Source organism: Vicugna pacos, chromosome 30, assembly GCF_048564905.1.
Source record: "Vicugna pacos chromosome 30, VicPac4, whole genome shotgun sequence".
Lineage (NCBI taxonomy): Eukaryota > Metazoa > Chordata > Mammalia > Artiodactyla > Camelidae > Vicugna > Vicugna pacos.
In genome coordinates, this window is record NC_133016.1 from 23,410,390 (window position 1) to 23,433,715 (window position 23,326).

Consider the following 23,326-nt stretch of genomic DNA (forward strand, 5'->3'; position numbering starts at 1 on the left):
TGCCAGGAGCACGAGCATTCTTAGTAGGGGTCTCCTGAAGGCCGTGGGGCCATGGGCACTCCCACCGCCCCCATGTAGAGTCTCTCTGGTCATCTCAGCCGGAGGAAGGGGGAGACACCTGCTTCCAAGAAGCAAAGGAGTGGGCAGGGTGCCGCGTGAGCAGCCGGCCTCAGCCCCACGTGCCGCGTGCCGCGTGGGTTAGGGGTGCAGACTCTGCGGTGTCCACGTGTGGCGAGCCGGCGGGGCTAAGAGGGAGGGCTGCCCCGCCTGAGTCCCGGTGTGGTGGCGCCCCTGTGCTGTGCGGGGCTGCTGGAGGCCGAGGCAACTCAGCCGGTCCTAGAGTTCAGGGTATTTGCAGAGGGATTTTTCATAGATTCCTCAGCCGGGGGGTGTTTGTAGAGGCCTGGAGCATAGCTTCTGCCTTCAGGGGCCTTACCTCTTAGAAGGACAGGATAACGTGTGAAAGAAGGCCCAGTGCAGGGCAGGAGATGCAGGGTCCAAAGGGTGGCCAGATCTCTGGTGATCCAGAGCTGAGGAGCCAGGGCAGGCCGAGCAGGGGAGGTGGCACCGAGCAGGGGAGGTGGCACTGAGCGGGACCTCCTGGATGGACTCGGACACTCTACACAGCACTGCATGGGGAGGCAGGAGCTGGATTGAAACGAGGTCTCCTGAGGTCAGGAGAACCTTGCTCGGTGATAAAAAGCCCGATTTTTAGACATTAGTGACTCAGTTAATTAGCATACAAACAATGAAGTGCTGTGGACAAGTCTCTTTCTTGCTACCAACCTGGGTGAGTACTCAGGCTGGCACAGTAGCTCAGCCGTGTTGGGACAGCCTGCTTCCTTCTCTGCTCTGCCCTCTCTAGGGTGTGGCCTTTGTCCCGTGGCCCCGTAGCTCAGGTCCACGTCCACGCTCCTGGCAGTGGGAGCATCCTGGACCTCATCCCCTGGAGCCTCGGGCGTCCCCTCATGAAGCAGCATCTTCTGGCGCCCTCTGGTGGAGGGATCAAAGCTGGCCAACCTCCCTTAAGTGACCGCATCATTAAGGAAAGCCCTAGAACCGGCGTGCTGCAGCTGTCCCTGCCCACCCACCCTGCAGTGGCCTTGATGGCGGGGAGAGCCAGAGAGCTGCCAGCTGAGGAGAGCTTCTTGCTGGACAGCTCTGACGGGAGGCTGCTGCCCGGACATCCAGCAAGGGCCCCTTCATCCTGGTCCACCACATGTAGGGGCAGTGGACTGGCTTGTAGGGCCATGAGCACACCCGCTGCCCCTGACTGCACCCTCTCAACCAGGCAGACACCCTCACGCTGATTCATGGGGGGACCGGGATGTTCCACATGTACATCTGCCTGTCCGGCTGGTCGTCGGCTATGAGCTGGGCGCTAGGGCTGCTTCTACATCCCTGCCCGCCCCTAGCCTAAGGCCTTGCACACAGTGGGTGCTCAGTCACGACCCCTGAGTTGGCTCGGACCTGGTCCAGGCAGACGTTCCCTAGCGGACCCTGTTCTTCTGGCCACACCAACTTGGCTGAGCTTTCGGGGGTCACTGAGATAATGGGGCAGCTCTGCTACCCCATCCTCCCCCTGGGGGAGAATTTCAGGGGGAAACAGGCTAGACTGAGACTGGGGTGGCTGGCTGCTCTAGCAGTTTCCCTGACTACCCCACCTTGGCCACGTGTGCCCAGGGCAGTGGGGCTGGCAGGAGGGTGCTGAGGTGCTCAATTCTGCCCAGGAAACCGTGTGGTGGGTCACAGACCATGCGCCAAATGAGGGGCCAGGTGCAGACCCATCTGGGGAGCAGTCATGCACTGGGATTATTTATTCTGTTATTTTAATTAATGTAAAAAAAAAAAGAAAAATCTTCTCTGAACCCTTTCAGAGGCACAAAGTTAGAGTAACCCCAGATAGAATCCCATGAGCTGGGAATAAGGGGGCCCAGAGAGTCCAGAACAAAAAAATCCAGGCTCCACGTAGCCCTGAAGAGGCCTGTCCAACTGCCAGCAATCAGGACTCAGCTGTATTTAGGATTGTTTGGTGTCCTGGCAGCCTCTTTCCAAGAGAGCTTGTCCATCACCTTGTCATTTACCTAGGAGGCTGAAATACAGTTTCCACCTTTCCATTGTAACGGGAAGCTCATGGAGATGATGTAGAAGAAAGTGCCTGAAACAAGAGAGTGCAGCCCGGTGCATTTAGAAAATGTCTCCAGGCACCAGCAGGGGGTTTAGCATCCAGGGAAGGAAGCCAGAGGCGTGTGAAAGGTTGTGTGGAGTCTGCCACAAATAGCTCTTCTCCATCTGCACAGCAGTGCCAAGGAAATGAAATTAATGTGCACAACAGCAGCAGGGCCTCTAATTAGACCTTGAGAAGGACTTCCTGACTGAAGGACTTGTTGGCTCATAGTGTTGGCTGTTGAGCGAGTGATGTAATCTCTGCTGGGAACCTGGTGAGCACACCTCCTCACCAGACAGTTCGTGTGGAGCCCTGAGAAAGGGAGGCATGTGCCAGAAATGATGTCCTGAGTCCTGGCTGACAGCCTGTGATCCCGCACTCCCTGGAGGGAGGAGAGAAGGCCACTCCCGTGTTCCACCATGATGCCAGTAGCACATCAGAGCATCAGGTGGAAAGAGCCTTATCCCAGGTGTCAGGAGAACCAGATGTTGACCCACGTGTGGCACACACTCCAGTCTCCTCTGAAGAACAGGGTTTGGGCTCCACAGACTTCTCTGAGCCTCTCTGGAAACCTCTTACACTATTTACATTCTGTGTCTCCATGAAATGGGACCAAATAGCTGCTAATAGCAGTAGCAGGTCTGGATTTTCCTATTTCTCTACTGTTCCCCACACCTACCTTGATACCTGTGGCATCCTGCAGGTTAGGGATACCCTGGGAGTCAGCGCTGACTCGGACCCAGGAGATGACAGGTAGCAGGTGGAGGTGAATCACAAGTGCACTGTTTACCCCTCATACCTCTTTACCTCTGGAAAAGGGTAGAATGAGTTTTCTGCCAGTCATCTTGCTGCCCTCCAGGAATTAGAGTATCTGATTCAGAGCCAATGTGAAAACTCATTAGTGCAAAAGATATCTTAGTCAGAGTGCCTAGATTTTTAATCAGCTTCTACAGATATTTAAGAAATATCATATTTCTGTTCAAGGCCCTGCTCTCTGTTCAGGCAGCATTTATTGAGCGCCTGCTGTGAACCTGGCTCACATTTGAGCTGGAGCCTTTGGGCTCACTACCTGTTTGTAGGGTGGAGGCTAGTTAACATGAAACAGGCCGAAGGCACACACAGTAAGTGCCCCCAAAGGGACGTCCTGAGCTCAGACACTGCAGTCATTCCGAAGAGCGGTCCTGTTGGTCTCTGTGGATAGGGAGATGTCTTGCAGGACATGAGATTTGATCTGTGCCTTCAGGAATGGGTAGGATGTCTTCCCGGGTGGAGGGGAAGAGAGAAAAGGATGAAGAGAGAAGAAACGGCATTGGCAGAGACTTGAAATCGGCCATAACGTTGGGGTGTGCCAGAGGCAGGAGAGAGCACAGCGGGAGTAGCTGGTCAGTGCTGGGTGTTACCAGGGTGGTGGGGGATGAGGGTGGTGAGAGCAGAGGTGTCTGTGTGCCATGCTGAGATGCTGGAACTGCTGTCCCACCCCACCCATTTGTGCACCTTGTCCATCTTATATTTCCTCTGGTGTTCCATACAGGGGAAGTCTGCCCTCTGTATCAGTCAGGATAGCCTGGGAAATGCTGTGGTAACAAACAGCCCTGAATCTCAGTAACTTTAAACCATCCATTCAGGACCCAGCTTGGCAGAGCAGGTGCCATTTTCACCAGTCGTCATGACAGGGAACAGACCACCGGAGGGGCTTGTGTTGGCAGTTCAACGCTCCAGCCTAGATGTAATGCATGTCACTTCCACTCTTAGCTGGTTGTCCACAACTAGTCACACAGCCCCACCCAACCATAAACACACTGAAAAGTATAATCCTACCATTTGCCTGGAACAGGGAAACCAGAACTATTTGGTGACTGGCTAGAATGACTGTCACATGCCCCACCTCTACTGGAAACTCAGCAGCGGCTGTGGCTGACTTCTTCCCCCCTTATCTCCTTCAGATCCAGAGCTAGGCAGGTCTCCAGTGAACCCTAAGGATGTGGACTTTCAGGATGACAAGAAGCTCAGAGGTCCCCTGAGCCAACCCCTACCCTGCAGTGCAGGACCCCCCTCAGGACGTGTCCAGAGATGGAGAGCTCACTGCTTCCAGAGGCGTCTCAGAGCATTGTGGGGCAGCTCCACTGAGAACAGCATCTTTCTTTGATTCAGTCCAAACCACCTCCTCGAAACTCCAGCTAATGGTTTCAGTTTTGTTGCATGGCTATTTAGCTTCTTCCCCAGCAAGTCTGCTTTTAAAGCTAAACATCCTCATTCCTGCAGCCGGTTCCTTTCGTCAGGGTTCACTCATTCCTTTGTTTGTTTATTTGTTCTTTCATCCATTGATCCAGTCAGCACGTTATCACTGAGGACCACCTGTGTGCCAGGCACAGGCACGATGCTGGGAAGCTGGTGTTGGGACATGGAAGGAGACGGGTGTAGTCTCTGTTTACATGGAGAGCAGACTGGGGAGAATGGGCATTTAAACCACAGACTAAGAAGTCTGGGACATGACACGGTGGTTCCCAGGTCCTGCAGCATCCTGGGTTGCTCCTCTGGGAGCACCAAAAGTATGGCTGCATTTCCTCTTAACAAGCCTCCTAGAATGGACCACGCTGTGATCTTGTACCTCCGCTGCTCCCAGCATGTGGGCATCTCTCTCCCAGAAGATGCCGTCTATCCCCATCCCTGAAGTGACTTCTGGCTCCAGCTCACCTGGAGGAACCCAGGATACAACACTTACCAAACACTATTGACGACTGACTTTTACAGGAACAGACCGCAACCATTCATTGAGCTCCCACTGTACGCAGTATGAGCCGGGTGGCCTGGGCTCTGTCCTCAGAGTATCCAGAATCTGCTTAGAGAAAGAAGACTTTCTTGAGTGGAAAAGCAACAGTTCAGAGCAACGTGAGAATACGCGGAGGGAGTGGAGCTGGTGTCTGCAGGGCAGCTTGCGCCTGTAGAGGAGGTCAGATGCACGGGCGTGAGTGGGGAGGAGCCATGCTGTCATGGTAACGGCATCGGACTGGAGCAAGGAGACAGGAGTCCCAGCCTCTGTACCTCCGACTTACTGTTTCATCGCTGGTGAGATACATCATCTCGCTGCAGCCTCAGTTTCCTCTCTGCAAAACTATGCTTAAAGTCATCAAAATGTTTTGTTAAAATACAGACATGGATTTCTGATTCTGGAAAGATGGAGTAGATGTTCTTTTCTACATTCCTTCCGCTAAGTGCAGTTAAGCCCTGGACATTCTATATAAAACAAACATAAGATTCTGAAAGGTGGAGAGAAGGCAGACCAGCTAGGGACCTTGGGTCTTGAGCATTGGCACAGGAGTGATCTCTCTGGGTTTTCTTTTTGCTCCCTGTATCCCAGACTTGGAGCTGAAGAAGTAGGTAGCCAGGGAATGCCAATGGACACAGGTTTTTTTTTTTTTAATGAAAGTCCTGGTAAAAGCCTACTCTAAGTGTGGGTCCAGGAGAATGACAACCTAGCAAGATAGAAACTTTTAGACAGTAGCTGCTCTACTCCAGCCAAACAGCACAGACAAAAACTGTGGCCCCTTCCCCACCCGCACCAGCAAAGAACCAGTGGGAGCCTGGATTTCCAACCCACTCTGGGCTGTAGTGAGGCCCCCTAACCCCCTCACCAGGGTGGTGTCTGAGAAGGCCAAGTAGGAAGCTGTGACTTTTGTCCCTGCTGGCTGGCAGGAAGCCCCCTGCCTCCCTCCTCACCATGTGGGGGACCTGGACTCCCACCGGGGTGGAGGTGCCCCTCTCCTCCCTGCTGGGATGTGTCAGAGGAGGTTCTAAAAAAGAGCTGGGACTTCCACTGTTGCCCAGTGGTAATGAGGCCACCCCTACAGCAAGGTTAGTGGGGACGAGGTGGAGTCCTGAAAGTCCCACCTCCACCCAGCTGTACAACAGGTGCCTCCTGGGCTTCTGCCTCCACTGCACTAGTGAGGCCGTGCCCCTTCTTTCCCCTGCCAGAGCAGTATCACAGAGAGCCAGTCAAAACAGAAGATTTAAATCAGAGATTCAGAGTCTCATTACACAACAATTTGACTGTTACATAACAATCAAAAATCATTTGCATACTAAGAACTGGGAAGACTTCAAACCAAATGAATAAAGACAATCAATAGATCAACACTGAGATGTGAAATTGGACTTTATAAAAATTAAAAATTGTTGCTCTGAGGAAACCCCTGTTTAGAGCAGAAAGGGACAAATCACAAAGAGGGAGAAGATTTTGCAAGACAGATACCTGACAGAGGACAGGCATTGGGAGTATATAAAGAACTCTCAAAACTCAGCATTAAAAACAGAGCAATTAGAAAATGGACAAAATACATAAAGAGACATTTTTCACTAAAGAGGATATAGATGTGTCAAATAAGCACACGAGAAGATGTCCATCATTAGTTGTTAGGAAAATGCAAATTAAAGCTACAACGAGGTATCTCTATATACCTATCAGAATGGCTAAACATTTTTTAAAACTAGCGACAACATCGAATGTTGGTGAAGATACAGAGAAATTGGGTGACTCATACATAACTGGTGGGGATGTTAAGTGGTACAGCCATTCTGGAAAACAGCTTGGCAATTTCTTACAAAACTGAACCTACAGCTACCATATGATCCCGCAGCTACACTTCTGGGTGCTTTATCCCAGGGAAATGAAAACTTACGTTCACACAAAACCCTGTACTCAATTGTCTATAGCAGCTTTATTCGTAATAGCCAAAAACTGGAAACAATTCAGATGTCCTTCAGCAGGTGAATGGTTAAATAATTTATGGCCCTCGGCAGTAAAAAGGAATCAACGGTCCACACGTGCAGCAGCCTGGGTGAATCTCCAGGGAACTAGGCGGGGTGAAAAAGGCCAGCCCCCCAATGTTACATACTCTGTGATTCCACCTATGTAGCATTCTTGCAATGACAAGGTAATAGAAAGGGGGAGCAGGTTAGTAGTTTTGAGGGATTGGAGAAGGGGGGCGGGATGAAGGGGGTGTGGGTACAGAAGCACAGTAGGAGGGATCCTTGTGCCGATGGACGGTATCGACGACCATACCCTGGATGTGACAGTAACTATGCATCTTTATGTTTTCCTGTGGGGGAAACTGGGTAAAGGATACCTGGAATCACTATTGTTTTTTACAACCAGATGTGAATTTACAACTATCTAAAATCAAAGTTAAGTTTTAAAAATACAGAACCCCTCGTTTCATCACAATCTTTCAATGAAATCTCGTGTAGAAAATCAAAAGGGGCAGCGGAAGGAACCCACCTGCCTTCTCCCTCACTCTACTCACCTCGTCACTCTGGGAGCATCTCTGCAGAATTCCAAGGTCAACCCTAGACCAGGCAATCTCTCAGCCCCTTTCCTCCCTGGCTTTCTGTGGTTCTGAGTCTGGTGCTGGCAGGAAGGGAGATATCTCCAGGGACTGGGGAGTCCCAAGAAGCCCTCCTAGTGAGAAGCCTTGGAGGAAGGGCTCCTTTCTCTGCACAGAGGCATGGGGCAGAGAGGGGGACCGGGGCCGGTGGGTGGGCCCTCATTATTTCAGCAGATACTGGGCAGGCAGCCAGCCAGAAGTCCAGGACAGGTGCTAATAATATTGCCATTTAAATCCTAAGGCTTGAGGGGAGGGCATAGCTCAAGTAGTAGAGCATATGCTTAACATGCACGAGGTCCTGGGTTCAATCCCCAGTACTTCCTCTAAAAATAAATAAATAAATAAACGTAACTACCCCCTCCACCAAATAATAAGTCCTAAGGCTTGATTAATTACCTGAGAGTGGATAAATATACTTGGTCACAGGTTTTAGTCATTATCTCCCACTCTTCCCTGGCCTTTTGTGTTTTAATTCAAAGACAGTTGAAGGTATAGAGAGAATGGACTGACTGGACAGACAGGAAAGTTGCCTGGTAAAAGAATTGGCCTTTCCTGCTCCTGATCTCAGCTTTGGTGCCACCCAGGAGACTCTCTGCTGGTCTCTGCTCAGCTGTTCTCCTGCCTCAGGCTTTTTTATTTTAGGGGGATTAAAATATTGGGGGTCCATCACTGTCTTTCCCACCAGCAAGCAGGAGTGCTGTCCTTGGTGCTGAAAACACGCGCACATACGCGCGCGCGCACGTGCGCATGTGGGTTCCAAGACAAGACTGTTTATTTTTGGGTCCTGCCCTGCCCCACCACCTCCATCTGCACTTGGCCCCTCACTTCCTCTCTTACTCAAGCAAACCCAAGTCACCCTCAAAGTCTGGTTCAGTTTGGATCTGAGAGGAGTTTCAGACCTGGGCTGCAGGAAGCCCCTGTTTTGGCCCAGGAGATGCCTTTGGAGTCCTTTGGTCTCCAAACAATCTGTGTAATGTAAAAAACTCTCCCAGTGTCTTGTGCTCCACCTGCTGCCCCCACCCCGACTCGGGAATGGCCAATCTAGTCCAATGCTAGTTGTACAAAAGGGGCAGTGTGGGTCCGAGGAGCCAGAGCTACCCTCCTGGGGCCCAGGAGGCAGCTTGCAAGCCTAGCGTCCTGCTTTCCCCACTTTCAGTCCATCCCTGTTGCTACTTGCAGGAAGTTTCCCCTGGAGTCCAGAGCCGCAGTTGGAGCCCCTAGCGTGGATGGCATGCAGCATGTCACATGGTGCTTAATTACGTGTTGTTATCTATTGTTCTTTCCTTTTCTGTGACTCTCCAGCTAGGTGGTAAGACCTACGCGGGCAGGGATGATCTCCTCAGACTTCAGGTGACCAAACAGTGCCTAGTGCTGTGTTAATCCACTAATGTGAGTAATAGACTGGGGCTGGAGGCAGGGGACTTGGGAGGGCGTCTTTGGAGAGGAAGGAGAGAAATCTTGTCCACCTTTTAGAGGCGTGGCCCTACTTGTCAGCTCTCCTGGGACCCCTGTGTCTGTGGGGTTTGCTTGCTGTTGGCCCTCGTGATAGATGGAATCTATGGAAGAACATTTTACACCAAGAAGGAAAGTGGACTGGGATTCTGAGCCTTCTGAGGAGCAGGGACTGCACTGCCCTCCTCTGGTGCCCAGGCTGGGCCTTGTGGACCTGATGACCAGCAGCTGGCCCTAGTGCTGCAGTCCCAGAGTTTCAGGCCCTAGTCTCTGCAGACCCCTGCTGTTGCAGGCCCCCATCTCAGTCTGGTCAGCTCTGGTGCAAATCACAGCAGCAGACATGCTGGAAAAACCTAGACTGACATGCCCAGACATTCTCCAGTTGGAACTTCACCTGTGACCACCCCGATAATGGGGGGGAGTCCTCCTGCTGCCCCCTGCCCTATTCTGTTAGATTCTGCCTTATTTCTAAACCGTTGCAGCCTAGAATTGTCCACACACACCTACTAGTGCACATGCACAAGCAGAAATTACTCTGCACATGTATATTAATGAAGAAAAGCAGCAGTATAGAAGGAGGTTGCTTTTTTCCACTGGCATGTTCTACTAGACAGTGACTCACACCCATCTTGTTTCATTCACTCATGCATGGAGCCTCCCCTCTTCCCTACACATTCCAGCTCACACCCTTACATTACGTCTTTCCCTCACTATAAGAGATTTACTCCCTGCACCAGCGCTGCCTTCCTAAGAGATGGACTCAGAGAATGCAAATGTTCATAGGGATGTGGATGTGTCCCTGCATTGTGGGAAACTCCACAGTGGGGTCAGAAGTTATTTAAATAATATAACTGCATAGTGCAGTGGTTAAGAGCATAAACTCCTGTCCATACTGTATGCGTTCCCATCCTGGGAACTAGCTCTAATGAATGTGGGCAAGTTCTCTGAGCCTCAGTTTCCTCATCAGTGAAATGGGGATGGTGATGACATCTGCCTTATAGGGCTGTGACAGGTGTAAAGTGCACAGACAGTGCTTGGAGTGCAGTGAGTGCTGCGTCAGTGTTTGCTGTTGTCATCAACCGGGGTCTGTCCTCCCCTGAGCTGGGGTGGCTGTGCACCCAGTGCAGCCCTTTCAGAGGCAGCTTCAATCTCCCTGCCCGTGAGCAGGCCGTTTCCATTTCTTTTTCTACATGATTTAAAGTGCTCATTATCCCTTTGTGATCTGTTCTGAGAGCAGCACGATTCACCCTGGCATGGGGCCTCCTAATTGCCAATAAAAGGGGCTGTTGTGAAGGATTCAGCAGCGTTTAAGTGCTAAAAAGACGATCCACTGAAAAGGATGATTGTTTTTAACAAGGCTTCTTGGAACCTTGGCATTGCCACAACCTGGGGGTGCAGGGGCTAGGTGACCTCAGGGCCAGTGAAGGGGTGCGACTCAGAAGAAAGCTTATGGTCACCAGGGGCAACTGTGGAATTGCAAACTGGAGAATGTTATTGAAGAAGCTAGTGAGGTTTTGTAGAGAGCTCTCAGTGAGTCCTTCCAAAAAAAAAAAAATTAATGAATGATGCTGGGTCCCAAGGCTAGGATTGGTGGGGGGACCCAACGAAAAAGTAAAGCCAGAGCTACTACCATCAAGGGGATGGCAGACTAATTGGGGAACAGGGTTAACATAGAGAGCTTTAGATGACTGTTTTCCAGTGGGGGTTTGTGTAAGGGAACCAGAGTCCTACAAAATGCTCTGTGGAATAAAAAGGAAGAGTGGGGTGGCTTTCTAGCCAAAAGATTTTGGGCAGTGCTGCACACAGTACTGCCACCTACTTGAAGAGTCAACATCCATCTATGACCAATAAAGACACTGAGAAAATCTGCAATAAAGTAATTTACTTAGTGCTCTTTTAGCTCAAACATTTGACTAAGGAGCCTCTTTAAAATTTTGGCCCCCCATGAAACTCTTTTCAAGATCCAGTGTCTCCAAAAGCAAGTTCCACGGATCACTTCAGCTGCACTAAATTCAAACCACCAGCATTCCTTTCCTCAGATCATTCTGATACACACTGACATTTGTGAGCCAGCGGATTAGTGTTTCTAGAACACCCCTGGGAGCACACAGTAGACCAGGAAGGGAAGGAACCACTAGGGTAGGCACTGGATGTGCTGTGGGTTCTTGGGGCACCTGCTGATAAGGAAATGGCAGAGCTGCAGGGAGGAAGGCTCTTTAGTTAGGTCCCAACAGAGAGAAAGACTGGGGGTGAGTAGAAAGAAGATTCGTTTTCTCTGAGTGCAGGAAGAGCGCAGTTGTCCGAAGACGAATGTAATCATGTACCTTCAGCGGCTGGGTGTGGTCTCAGAGCCGCTTCACAGACACTGGACACCGACATAGAGTTTTGCCAGCATCCAGGAGCTGAAGGCTGCAGGGGGCGGGGCTGCCAGGAACAAGGCAAGCCCCGCCACCTTCCTCTCTGCCCTGTGTGTTGGGGGTGGCAAGGTTTGAGGGTTGGTGTCCAGAAACTCAAGAAGGAGAGATATCCAGGCACTTTACAGCTCCAAGGGCTTTGGCTGGACCTGAAATGACCCGGCAGGTGGCCCCAGGGTTGGTTTGGATGCTGGCGGCCCAGGGCTGGAGGGCACTGGGTCTGGGCGTGGGAAGCTGTTAGGTTCCCGGCTCAGTCCCGTGGCAGCCATGAGTCCCAGCCCCTCTGGGCACTGTCAGGTTCACCATCTCAGCTTCAGGAAGGGGCAAAAAGGAAGGCTCTTCAGGGGAGGCTCTTCCCTCTCTGTGTGGAGACATGAAGGAGACAGACTTTGTTTCCAAGTGCCAAGCCCTTTCTCCAGCCCCTGCTGGTAAAAGACGACATGCAGTGGTTATATGCCTGTCACATCCCATTGCAACAGACTCTGAGGGGGGGGGCCAGATTCTTGCTATGTGCTGTAGTCATTGTGCCAAATCGAGTGACGAAAAGTAAGTCGTTCCCGTGACCAAGATTTCCCCTGTGGATTTCTCTAGACACTTGCCCTCTCCTGTGTTAGGACCCTGGCCTCAGTAGGGGGTCACCCTCCTGTTATATTCAACAGGAGAGGCCAAAGTCCTGCCCACGGCCCTCTGCAGTCCTGGTCAGTGGCCCCGAGGGTCCTGATTCTCGCCCAGGCCTGTTGCCTCCTCCAGGGATGCCCCTGTGCTATTCTTTCTCCCAGGACCATGCGAAGTGGGGGCTCCAGCCCCTTGGTCTGTGAGGGGCTGGTCCTGGGCCTTCTGTTCCTCAGCCCCGAGAATCAGTGTCGGGGCAGGGAATGGAGGCGGGAGGTAGATCCGGGTGAGAAGTAACGAGGTCCACCCTGTGGAAATGGAGGCGTGACAGCAGAGGCTTCTGCTGCGTGAGGGATGCTGGTCACTGGAACCAGGGGGTTGAGCTGATCGGGGTTGTGGGGGAGGGTTGAGGAGCAGGGCGTTTGCTGGGAACCACTGTGGTCTCAGAGTTTTTCCAGCACTTAACATAGGCTTCGGGTTATCTGTGTCAACTCCGGAGCAAGTTTTCCGGGTTGCAGTGAGGATGGGCGGGAGTTGTAGAAATTCAATGAGGAAAATGTGTGGAGAGAGTCTATAAAGTATGAAGTACTGAAAAAATAGACGCTTCTCACTTCTGAACAGAGGTGGCAACAGAGCATTGAGCACGTGCAAGGCGTGGTGGCCTCCTTTACAGAGTACTGCCTGCGGCAAATGCCTGGGGCATCGCCCCCCCCCCCCACAGCAACTTCCGTTCTGTCACTCTTTCCCACCCATCAGCCAGTGGGGCCTTGTTCCTGGACCCCGAGAGCCCTAGAGGCTGGTCGGCTCCCTGCCAGGGGAGCTGCTTCAGAAGAGGCTGCAGCCGAGCTTGAGGTGCCCAGAAGCCTCTCTTAGCCTGGGGGTGACGCCCCCTTTCAGGCTGTGACAAGCACGCCAGCTCTTGGCACTGGGCTGATGGTAAACCGCCTCCCCTCCCAGCTATGAGGGACGGTGGCCCAGACTCCAGCCTCCAGCCCAGGAGGGAGATTGATGTGCCCTCCCACTGCCCTTGAGCTGCCTTCAAGGTGATTTGTGCTCGTCCCTGTGAGATGCTTGCAGTCCTGGTTTTAGTTGTGACCTTCCCGTCCCTTTTTCATGGTTGATCCTTCTCTCTCCACCCCATGTTCCTCACTCTTTAGGAGCCTCAAATCCTAGGACAGTGAATCCATCTTGACATCCTAAACTGTGAATCAGTCTCTCAGACACAGAAGCAGCAGGGCAGGCACAGGGCAGAGTCTGTTTAATCAGTCGGCAGGCATCGGAGTGTACCTACTGTGTGCCCAGCTTGGCCACCGTGGGGGCACAAGAACAGAAGGCAGCTGCAGTCCAGGAGCTTAAAATTTAGTTGGGGTCATGGGTGAACCTTGAGGACATTACGCTAAGTGAAGTAAGCCAGACACAAAAAGACAAATACTGTATGATTTCACTTGTATGAGGCACTGGGAGTCATCAAAATCAGAGACAAAGAGTAGAATAGTGGCTGTCAGGAGCTGGAGGAGCAGGAAATGGAAAGTTAGTGTCTAATAGGTACAGAATTTCAGTTTTACAAGATGAAAGGAGTTACGGGAATGGATGGTGGTGATGGTTGCACAATATTATAAATGTATTTACTAGCACTGCCCTGTGCACTTAAAATGGTCACGATGGTGAATTTTATGTTATGTGCATTTTACCACAATAAAGAATTGGGGGAATAAAACTTAGTTGGGGAGATCCAGCATTCTTATGGACATAAGAGGATGATGACAAAGCAATGTCATCCACTCCACGTAAGCTGAACTTGTGGGTGCCTGAATGAGTTGTATATTTAAAGGGTCAGGGATGAGGGTGTAAGTTACTCTCCTGGAGGAGGATGTGAACTTCACTCTGGGTGAGGTCTCGAACATGTGCTTTGGAAACAAGGTTTAGTTTCTTTGTTTGATTTTTTTTTGACCTTTACTTTAGAAGTCATTTTGAAATGTTATACCTATTGATAATTATCTTTGAAGCCTGGGAAGGGAGTTGTGAATGAGCCGGTTAATATCTCAGGAAGGCGGGGGCTGGTCCCTTGTGAGGGCTGATTGATAGAAGATGAGTCTCTCTATCGCCCCTGCAATCTCAAAGTTGCATTTGAAGCAAGCAGGGCACCAGGAGTTGGGATGGGTAGGGTGATAAGGCAACTCTAAGAAGGAAGGGAGGAAGGGGCTGATCCTAGAGCATGAGTCGTAGCCTAGTTTGAGGATTGTAAATCATGCCGTAATTGATTAGTGGTGGGAGAGGGGATGGTGGAGCACGTGTGCCAGTCAGAAGAAACCCATGTACAGGATGTGGTACTTCACTCTCAGAGATCTCTTTATTTAAATATGAAGAATCTGAAATCCAAATTGGTGAAGTAACTTTGCTGAGGTCACGTGGCTCGTTATGGCAAGAAGGGAACACGTGTTTGGGGAGGACAGTGAAAGTCTCTTGAAGTGTGTGTCAATTCAGCTGACACTTCCTGGGCACTGAACATAGAGCTCTGGGGCACCCGGAGAGGTCCCTGCCATCCCAGGTCCATGCCCTGGAGCAGGAGAGAGGTCACTGTGAGAAGATGCAGCGAGAATTGCCGCAGGCTGGCTCTGCGGCCACAGGGTTCCCATGCCGCTGGTAATTTCAGGGCAGAGCAAGGTGACTACGGTTTGGGAGGTCGGAGGAGCTTCCTGGAGCCAAGCATTGAAGGATGGGGCAGGAAAGGAGCAAGGCTGATGTGACAGGTCACTGTCAGTAGCAAAAGGGATAATGGGGACGTGGGAATGGACAGGTGTCGGGAGGACCCAGATGCATGCAGGTGTGTAGAGGTGCGTGTGTGGCATTGCATGGAGAAGCTTGCAGCCCTGAGTAATTGTGGCTGATTCACAGGAGGGTTGTGGGGGCTCTCAGGGTGTCATGAGAAAGTTTCCAGTCACTTAGAACCTAAGTGACCTAAGATAGGTGGTGCCGGAGGGAGGGACCAGCCCTCATTTTATTGAAGCAGCCCGGGCAGGTCATGTGACTCATCTGAGGTCACACTGCTTCTCTCTCCTGTCAGTCCCTTGTCCCCTGAGCCCCCCCCCCCACTGACTGCTCCCCTCTTCCCACATGCCCACATCACCTCCTGCCTGGTGTCTGTGAATGTCTGAGCACTTGGGCCCCTTCTGCTGGGAGGCTGAGCCACTCAAACTTTCTACTGGCCAGTTTGTGTTCGCTGCTTTCCTTCCAGATAGAAGGTAGGACCCACCCTCACACTGCTCTCTCTTTGGGAAGTAGGTTGGTTTCTGCCTTGCTGTGTTGGCGAGTCAGGATGTGCTGGGAGGATGCAGTGAGGGAGGAGAGACACTGGCCGCTTCTGCCCGACTTGAAGGAAATGAGAATTAGAAGCAACACCAAACCCTCAAATCATGGGGCTTCTTGGCCAAGGTGCCGAGTGTCTCTGGTCACTGGGAGAAAGAGAGATGGGGTCATTGAGCCTGGTTTGGGGTCATTTCTAGCCCAGTTCTCAGTGCCTTGTATGTGGGAGGCGCTCAGTGGATGCAGAATCTAAACCAACACATACATCCTCAGCCCTTTTCTCTTTTCGCCCTGAGACTTCAGTGTCCATGTGGGCTCAGCTTGGCAGGCTCTGGGGTGATGCGGGCCATGGTCTGTAGCTGGGCAGGCGCGGGGGGAGAGCAGGGGGCACTCATCCTGGGCCGGCTCCGGGAAGGCGGTGTCGGGAGGTCAGAGACCAGCCGAGCCAGCGCGGGCCTGGGTTTGTCTGTTTGCAGGAGCTGGGAGACCCCAGCCCCGTGGTGCTTGGTGTGGCTGAAGGCCATGAGAAGGTCACAGGGCGGTTGTCTGCTGGCTGTGGGAGGTGGGGCATGATGGACCACCCTCAAAGGGGTGTGTGGGGGCGGTGGGTGATTGACCACCATTCTGGTCTGCTAGGGCTGCTTGATTTAGGACCTCTGACCACAGATTTGGTGACTTAGAACAACAGAAATGTACTGTCAGGTCACAGTTCTGGAGGCCAGAAGTCTAAAATCAAGGTGTTGGCAGAGCCATGATCCCTGTGAACGTGCAAGGGAAGGCTCTGTCCCAGGCCTCTCTCCCAGCTTCTGGAAGTTCCTTGGCTTATGGCAGCCTAACTCCAGTCCTCCCCCAGCATTCTCCCTCTGTGCACGTCTGTCACCGTGTCCAAATTTCCTCTTTTATGAGGAGGCCGGTTATTTTGGATTAAGGTCCATCCTAATGACTTCATCCTAACTAATAACATCAGCAGTGACCCTATTGCCAAATAAAGTCACATTCTGAGGGATTGAGGGGTTAGCACTTCAGCATATGAATAATGGGGACCCACAATTCAACCTAGAACAATCACCCAGTAGGCCCTGACCAGGACTGAGAGTGGGTGATGTTGGAGACCACTGACTCGCCCGCCTGGGGCCCTTTGACAAACTGCTGGGCGCCCTGTGCAAACCCAAAATGCCTTCTTGTGTCCCGCCATGATTCCTTTCCACACATGGGCCCCTTTTCCAGGATGACCCCCTTCTCTCCTTTTCCCTCTGCTCCAACCTGACCCTCATGAACCCCTACTCAGGGGGAGTCCTTCCCTACTCCTCAGGAAACTTGCCTGTGCTTTGGTCCTACGTGGCACCTTGAATCAGGGCACATTTCACACTGTATTGTAATTATTTATCACATGTGTGTCATCTCATAACATTCTTTGCAGGCAAAACCTGCGACTTCTCCACTTTTGTGTCTTCAGTGTCTGCCCAAGTCCAAGCCCCTGGAAAGATCTCAAAAGAAGCTCACCCAGTGTCTGAGCTAGTGGATCTGAGAGATAGCAGGTCCAGGAACAGGTCATCTTATGATATAAATATAAGGACTGGGGATGCTGCCAGGAATCTAACCAGAAGGTCACAACACACAGAGGAAAGTGTACATACCTTGCATTTAGGGTCAATGGATTTGCACAAACCGAATTCGTCTGTGTAGCCAGCACTTAGATCAAGAACAGACACTACCAGTCCCCCAGGAAGCCCTGAGGCCCCCTTCCAGTTACTGTCTGAATTCCATCTCTGTTCTTGAACTTTGTAGAAAATGAAATCATAGAGTTGGTACTCTTGTGTCTAGATTCCTTTTCCACTTGACGTTTGTGGGATTTATTTATGTTTCTGCATGTTGTTCTAGTTTGTTTACTCTGACTGTTGTATAATATTCCAGTACGTGAACACACCATGACTGATTTGTCTGGTCAGCTGTTGGTGGGCATTCGGGCGGTTTCCGATTTGGCACTATTATGAAGAGTGCTGCACTGTGCTTCTGCACCGTGTACGACTGGTGAACATCTGTGCGTATTTCGGCTGTGTTTGTACCTGGGAGTGAAGTCCTCGGTCATAAGGCACGCACACTGTCAGCTTCAGTGGAGGTAGAAGTCTTGTTTTTAAAGAGAGTGGTGAGGGAAAGGCGACTGCGGGGGTCATGCGGGGTGGGTGGCATCGGGTGTGAAGGCGGGGAGCTGGAGAACCTGCTTCAGAGACCATCAGCCAAGGGGCAGAGAAGCCGGGTCATAGAAGCTGGGTCAAGTAGAGCGTATGGGATGGATCATGTAGGAAACATCAGAGGATGAAGACCAGAGTGGGCTGACTTAGAGAAATTCCATCACTGGAATTGTTGGTCCCTGGAAGCTTCTTGGTGATGCCTGATTTTGGAGTGTGGGGCATAACTCCAAAGGAAGTCAGCCTGTGACACATGCCTTCCAGCGTGCCTGGCTCTGCAGAGCCCTTGTCTGGGAAGGAGGGGAGAAGTCATCAGGCTGGTGGTGGTGGTTCTTTAAGGAGATAGCCTCTGCTCTGTACTTGACCACACAGCTCTGCCAAACACCAGCGAAGCCAGGGCCCGTTCCTAGGGGAGGCCAGGGGTGCTCCTGACTCTTACTGGGTGCACCAGTGTGACACTCACTCCAGTGGCTCACTCCAGCCTCCAAGCCGCCCAGGATGACCCGAGGGGGACAGGAGGGCCTCTGGAGCCCTCTCCGGGACTGGGCCTTGGTGAGGCCTTCCGCCCATTTGTTCTGTGTCCTGGACAAGCACATAACGCCACCCCTTTCATTCTCCATCTCTTCCAGAATGGCAGCAAAGACAACACTCTGGACATGCTGGGCACGGATATCTGGGCTGCGAACACCTTTGATTCCTTCAGGTAGGCTCCTCTTCCTCTTGTCCGTCGTGTGTGGCTCTGGCTGGGGCCCCAGCTTACTGGTCCTTGTGCCCTGAGGGGTCTTTGGGAGCCACCTTCATGTTGAGAGTTCACCGATCAAGAAGTGGAGAGACAGAGTGGGGTGAAGTAGAAAGGGTGAGGCGGAAAAGCAAGGAGGTCAGAGAGGAGAGAAGGAAAGGAAACGGTGGGGGGCATCCAATGGAAAGAGAAGGAGAAGGGAGGAGGAGACAGAGAGAGAAGAGGCTGACAGGGAAGGGGAGACAGAGGCCAGCAGTCCACCCAGGGGGCAGGGAGAGAAAGCAGAGTGGGGATCCGGGAGGTGGGGGTGCAAAGCAGAGCGGCCTGTGGCAGATGTTAGGCAGACTGTGCTAGAGCCGAGCACAGACAGCAGACCCCCACCCCCGGCCTGCGGTGATGGAAGGCCGGGGGGTGGCTGCAGAGAGAGGTCCAGAAGCAAGGACGGACTGTCAGTGCTCTGGACTCTAGAAGGTTCCTGATGGCCTAGTTGGAAGGGCAGGTATCGGCCGGGGTTCCTCAGGACGTGGGGGCGGTGCCCCTGAGGGGTTCAAGATGGGTTCCTGCCACGGTGCGCCCCCCCCCCCGGGGGGTGACGGCCCGAGGCCGTGCATGGCCCTGGTGCTCTGGCTCCGCCCCGCCCCTGGGCCTGGAGCTGGCCCGCCCTGAGCCTGCGCCGCCCAGCCCCTGGCTCCTGCTCAGGCTTGCCCAGCATGGAAGCAGCGTGGGTCTCCCGGGACCAGAACTTGTGAGGCCTGGTCTCCTGCTTCCCCACTGACAAACCCTGAAGCGTTTCAGGGGGACCCCGTGGAGCAGGCGTCAGGCCCACACTTGCGTTTTGTAGGCGTCCGTTATCGTCCAGCAGGGTTGAAGAGAGGGGAGGGTTTCGCAGGCTGGCCTGTGAGCACAGGGCTGGAGTGCCAGACTCCATTCTGAGTGAGGGGTCCCGGCCTGACCCCTGCCCGTGGCCAGGGGGCGCCCCCTCTTCTTGCCCACCTCTCTCTGAGCTGCTTCCCGGCCTGGGGTGTGCCTGGGCCTCATCTCCGTCGGGAGCTGGCTCGTCTCCCACCTGCCTCACGTTTCCCGCCCTCCCTCGCCCTCTAGTGGTGCCACCTGGGACCTGCAGCCTGAAAAGCTGGACTTCACCCAGTTCCATCGGAAGCTCCGACACACGCCCAAGCAGCCCCTGCCACACATCGACCGTGAAGGGTAAGGGGCAGCTGGGGGTGGCGCTCACGTAGGGGCTGGTGAGGTGGGGGACAGCTGCGGCGATACCGGAGCTTACCCTGCGGCAGTGGGGACACACAGGTGCCTGATGTCCGGAGAGGCTCATTGGCTCAGACCCGCACGTTTACTGGCTGCTCTCCGGAATCCCTCCGCCCTTCACTGCCCAGCCGCCTCCAGCCGCACGGCCCGCTCCCCTCCCTGACCACTCACGGTGGCCCTGCTCGTCAGTCGTCTAGTGCGGAGGGGCTCACCTAGATTAGAACACAGATCGCTGGGTCCACCCCTGGAGTCTCTGGTTCAGGAGGTCTGGGGTGGGGCCTGAGAATTTGCGTTTCTAACAAGTTCCCAGGAAATACTGATGCTGCTGATGGAGGGACCCCCACTTTAAGAACCACTGGTGTCGTGCTGGCTTTTACTGGGGTTTTCTCACTCTTTACGGAGTTCATGCATCAGTATTTACCTCCCCGTTTAAAGCTGGTGTCAGGGCCTGGGCTGACCTCAGGTCACGAATGTGACTCCAGCCAGGCACAGGGGTGTGAGACAGTTTCTTTTCTTCCTTCCTCCCTCCCTTCCTTCCTTTTAAAATAATTTTCACTGAAGTAAAGTTCACATCACATTAAAGTGAACCATTTTAAGGTATCCAACTCTGTAGCATTTAATACATTTATAATGTTGTGTAACCACTACCTCTATTTAGTTCCAAGACATTTTCAACACCTCAGTATAAAATCCATACCCATTAAGCAGTTACTTTCCCCCTTCCCCCTAACCCTATCCCTGGCAACCACCAATCTGCTTCCTTTTTCTACAAATTTATCTATTCTGGATATGTATATGTGTGTGTGTGTGTGTGTGTGTGTGTGTGTGTGTCAACATACACATACAGAATCATATATAGTCTTTATGTCTGACCGCTTCTCAGCATGGTATTTTCAAGGTTCATCCACATTGTAGCATATATCAGTACTTCGTTCCTTTTCATGGCTGAATAATGTTCCATTATATGGATGTACCACCATTTGTTTATCCATTAATCTGCTGATGGATATTTCGGTTGTTCCCATCTTTTGGCTACTGTGAATAATGCTGCTGTGAACATTTATTTGTAAGTATTTGAGTCCCTGCTTTCAATTCTTTTAGAGCCTATGCCTGGGAGTGGGATTGTTGGGTCACATGGTCCAATTCTGATACCAATTCTGATTCTGTGTTTTTTCCCAACACCCAACACAAGCAATTCTTCAACACTAGCTGGGTGTCCCACAAGTCAACTCAATTCTAACACTGTCTACTTGGATAAAGCATCACACCCAAAGGTTAAGAGCCCCACCCCCAGATGCAATAGAAGTCAAGGTTGTTACTTGTGCTTCTGACCAACTGGCTTTCAATCAAATGTTCCCACAACCCTCTCCTGGAGTTTGATTAATTTGCTAGAGTGGCTCACAGAACTTGGGAAAACATTTTACTTAAGAGACTACCAGTATATCACGTAAGGATATAACTCGGGAACAGCCAGATAAAAAAGATGCATAGGGCACAGTGCAGGGAGAAGTGTGCAGAATTTCCATGCCTTCTCTGGGTGCACCATTCTCCCCGAATCTCTACTTGTTCACCAGCCCAGAAACTCTCCAGATCCCATCCTTTTGGGTTTTTAGAGAAGCGTCATAACATAGGCATGGTTGATTAAATCATTGGCCAGTGTTGATGGATTCGGTCCCCAGCTCCTCTCCCCTCCCTGGAAATGGGGAATGGGTTTGGGGCTGAAAGCTCCTACCCTTCTATCACAGGGCTGGTTTCCCTGGCAACCAGCCCCCATCCTCTGGTGATCTAGGGAATTTCCACATTTCACCTCATGAACATAACAAAAGACTTATCACTCTCTTCACTTAGGAAATTCCAAAGATTTTAGGAGCTCTGGGCCAAGACTGGGGATGAAGATCAAATGTGTCTTATAATAAATCACAGTATCACACATGGTAATTCTATGTTTTAACTTCCTGGGGAACTGGTACCCCATTTTCCACAGCAGCTGAATATTTTACATTCCCACCAGCGATAGGAGGGTCTAAGTTCTCCATGTCCTCGTCAACACTTGCTGTTTTCCAGTTTTTTTGTTTTAATTATACTCGTGGCTTTTATTTTTCTGTCCAGTCCTTCCCTGCCCACCCTGTCTCCCAGTCACTTCAGATCCAAATATAACTGATGTTATGGGCTACATTTCTGCATCTCTCGGGTCCAGCTGCTACTCTCTGCCCCACACCACCCCCACCCCCCAGTGGTCACCCTTCTCTTGGCAGCAGTCGTCTCACTGTATGTGCGATGGGCTAGGAGGGAGATGCTCTCATCCTTATTTCAGAGATGAGAACGATGAAGCTTAGAGAGACAGTGACTTGCCAAAGTACCAGAACCATGATTTAAGGCCATCTGATGCCATCCGACGCCATCCAGGGCTCAGGCCATCACACCAGAGTATCCCTGAATTGGCTTAATCCCCTTAAGTTTTTATGTAAAATTATGTGCATCTGTATTGTTTGTGGGCAGAGGCCCATCATTCATATCAGACTTTTCCAGGGGACCTCATCCTCTCCCCATCCCTCCTTTTTCCTTTGTCCTGCCATGCCCACTCACCAGCAAGTTTACTCACTCAGAGGAGGCTGCCAGATTTGCTAACAGTCCCCTGGTGTCTCCCGCAGACCTATGGTTCTCCCAGGCTCCTGGGGAGTCTGGGTTCAGCGTCCTGTGGCCACCTTGTGGCTGAGCCAGGAACTGCGTCACCCTCCGTGTCCGGCCGTGCTGGGGATGGGCTCCACATGCCCAGCCACTGCAGCAGCCCTCGGAAGCAGGGTACCACTTGGTTGCCAAGGCTTCCCGCAGCCCATGTTTCCAGGAAGGGACAGAAATCGGAGAAGGCTGTTGCCTTGGCAACCCCGTTGGCAGCAGTGACTCAGCTGGTCTGTAGCATCCTTCTGCCCTCCGAACCTGCAGTCCCTCCAGGGAGTTCTGAGCCCCAGACAGGGTGGGCCCTGGGGGACAGCAGCCATCCCTGCCCACCCTAGGATCTGCTGAGGGGAGAACAAGAGGCTGTGCCTGGGCTGTGCTAGGCTGGTGCAGGAGGGTGGTTGGAGCCAGAGGTGTGCTATCCACTCATGTGACCTGGGGGAGGGGGATGTCAGCTGTTCCAGCCAGCAAGAGCCCCAAGTTCTCTCCTCCCCCACTGCCAAGGCACACACAAGACACAAGTGACTGCGAGAAATTGGTGCCTTCCCGGGCCAGCCTGTCTCTACCAGGCAGATCTGTTAATTGAAAGGCTGATGGATGTTTCCAGACCTCCCCCCACCTCCTCCTCTGCGGCCTTACACATCATCACTGGGGTGGGGGTGGAGAGGGCAAAAGTCCCCTTCCACTCCTCCCAGCCCAGCCCTGCCTGCCAGAACCTAGCTGTGCTTCCAGCCCTGCCCTCCAGCACCACCTGGCCCCTTGGCCTACCCCTCACCCCCACCCCCCACCCCACTCCGGCCTCAAGAATCCTGACCTCCTTGCAGGCAACATGCGTGCACTTCAGCTCCAGGCCTTGCCGTGCTGCCCTCTCCTGGGATGTTCTCCCAGATTCTCTGCTGGACCAGCTCACATCCCACCTCCCCTCCCTCCACCCCAGGCCTCTCTGGATGCTGCCCCCCTGGGTCCTGTAGTGCCCTCGCTTGCCCCTGACGGAGCACTGCCGCTGTGCTGTGACACGGAGCGCCCAGCCCCAGCCGAGCCCCCATGAACAGATGAGCGTGTTGGACGGGGCATCAATCATATCCCCCACCCCTTCCACCCTAGCCCAGCTGGGGTTTGCGGCCACGCCG

At 52.5% G+C, this 23,326-nt stretch overlaps 1 protein-coding gene across 7 annotated transcripts in view; it reads left to right on the forward strand.

The window, feature by feature from the left end:
- CTIF (cap binding complex dependent translation initiation factor) overlaps nt 1-23,326 on the forward strand; it is a 282,212-nt gene that overhangs the window by 83,436 nt on the left and 175,450 nt on the right. For all 7 annotated transcript variants that reach the window (XM_072952320.1, XM_072952326.1, XM_072952323.1 and 4 more), the window contains 2 exons: nt 18,148-18,221; nt 19,359-19,463. In XM_072952320.1, the coding sequence (XP_072808421.1) occupies nt 18,148-18,221; nt 19,359-19,463 (179 nt within the window). The remainder of the gene's footprint in view (nt 1-18,147; nt 18,222-19,358; nt 19,464-23,326) is intronic.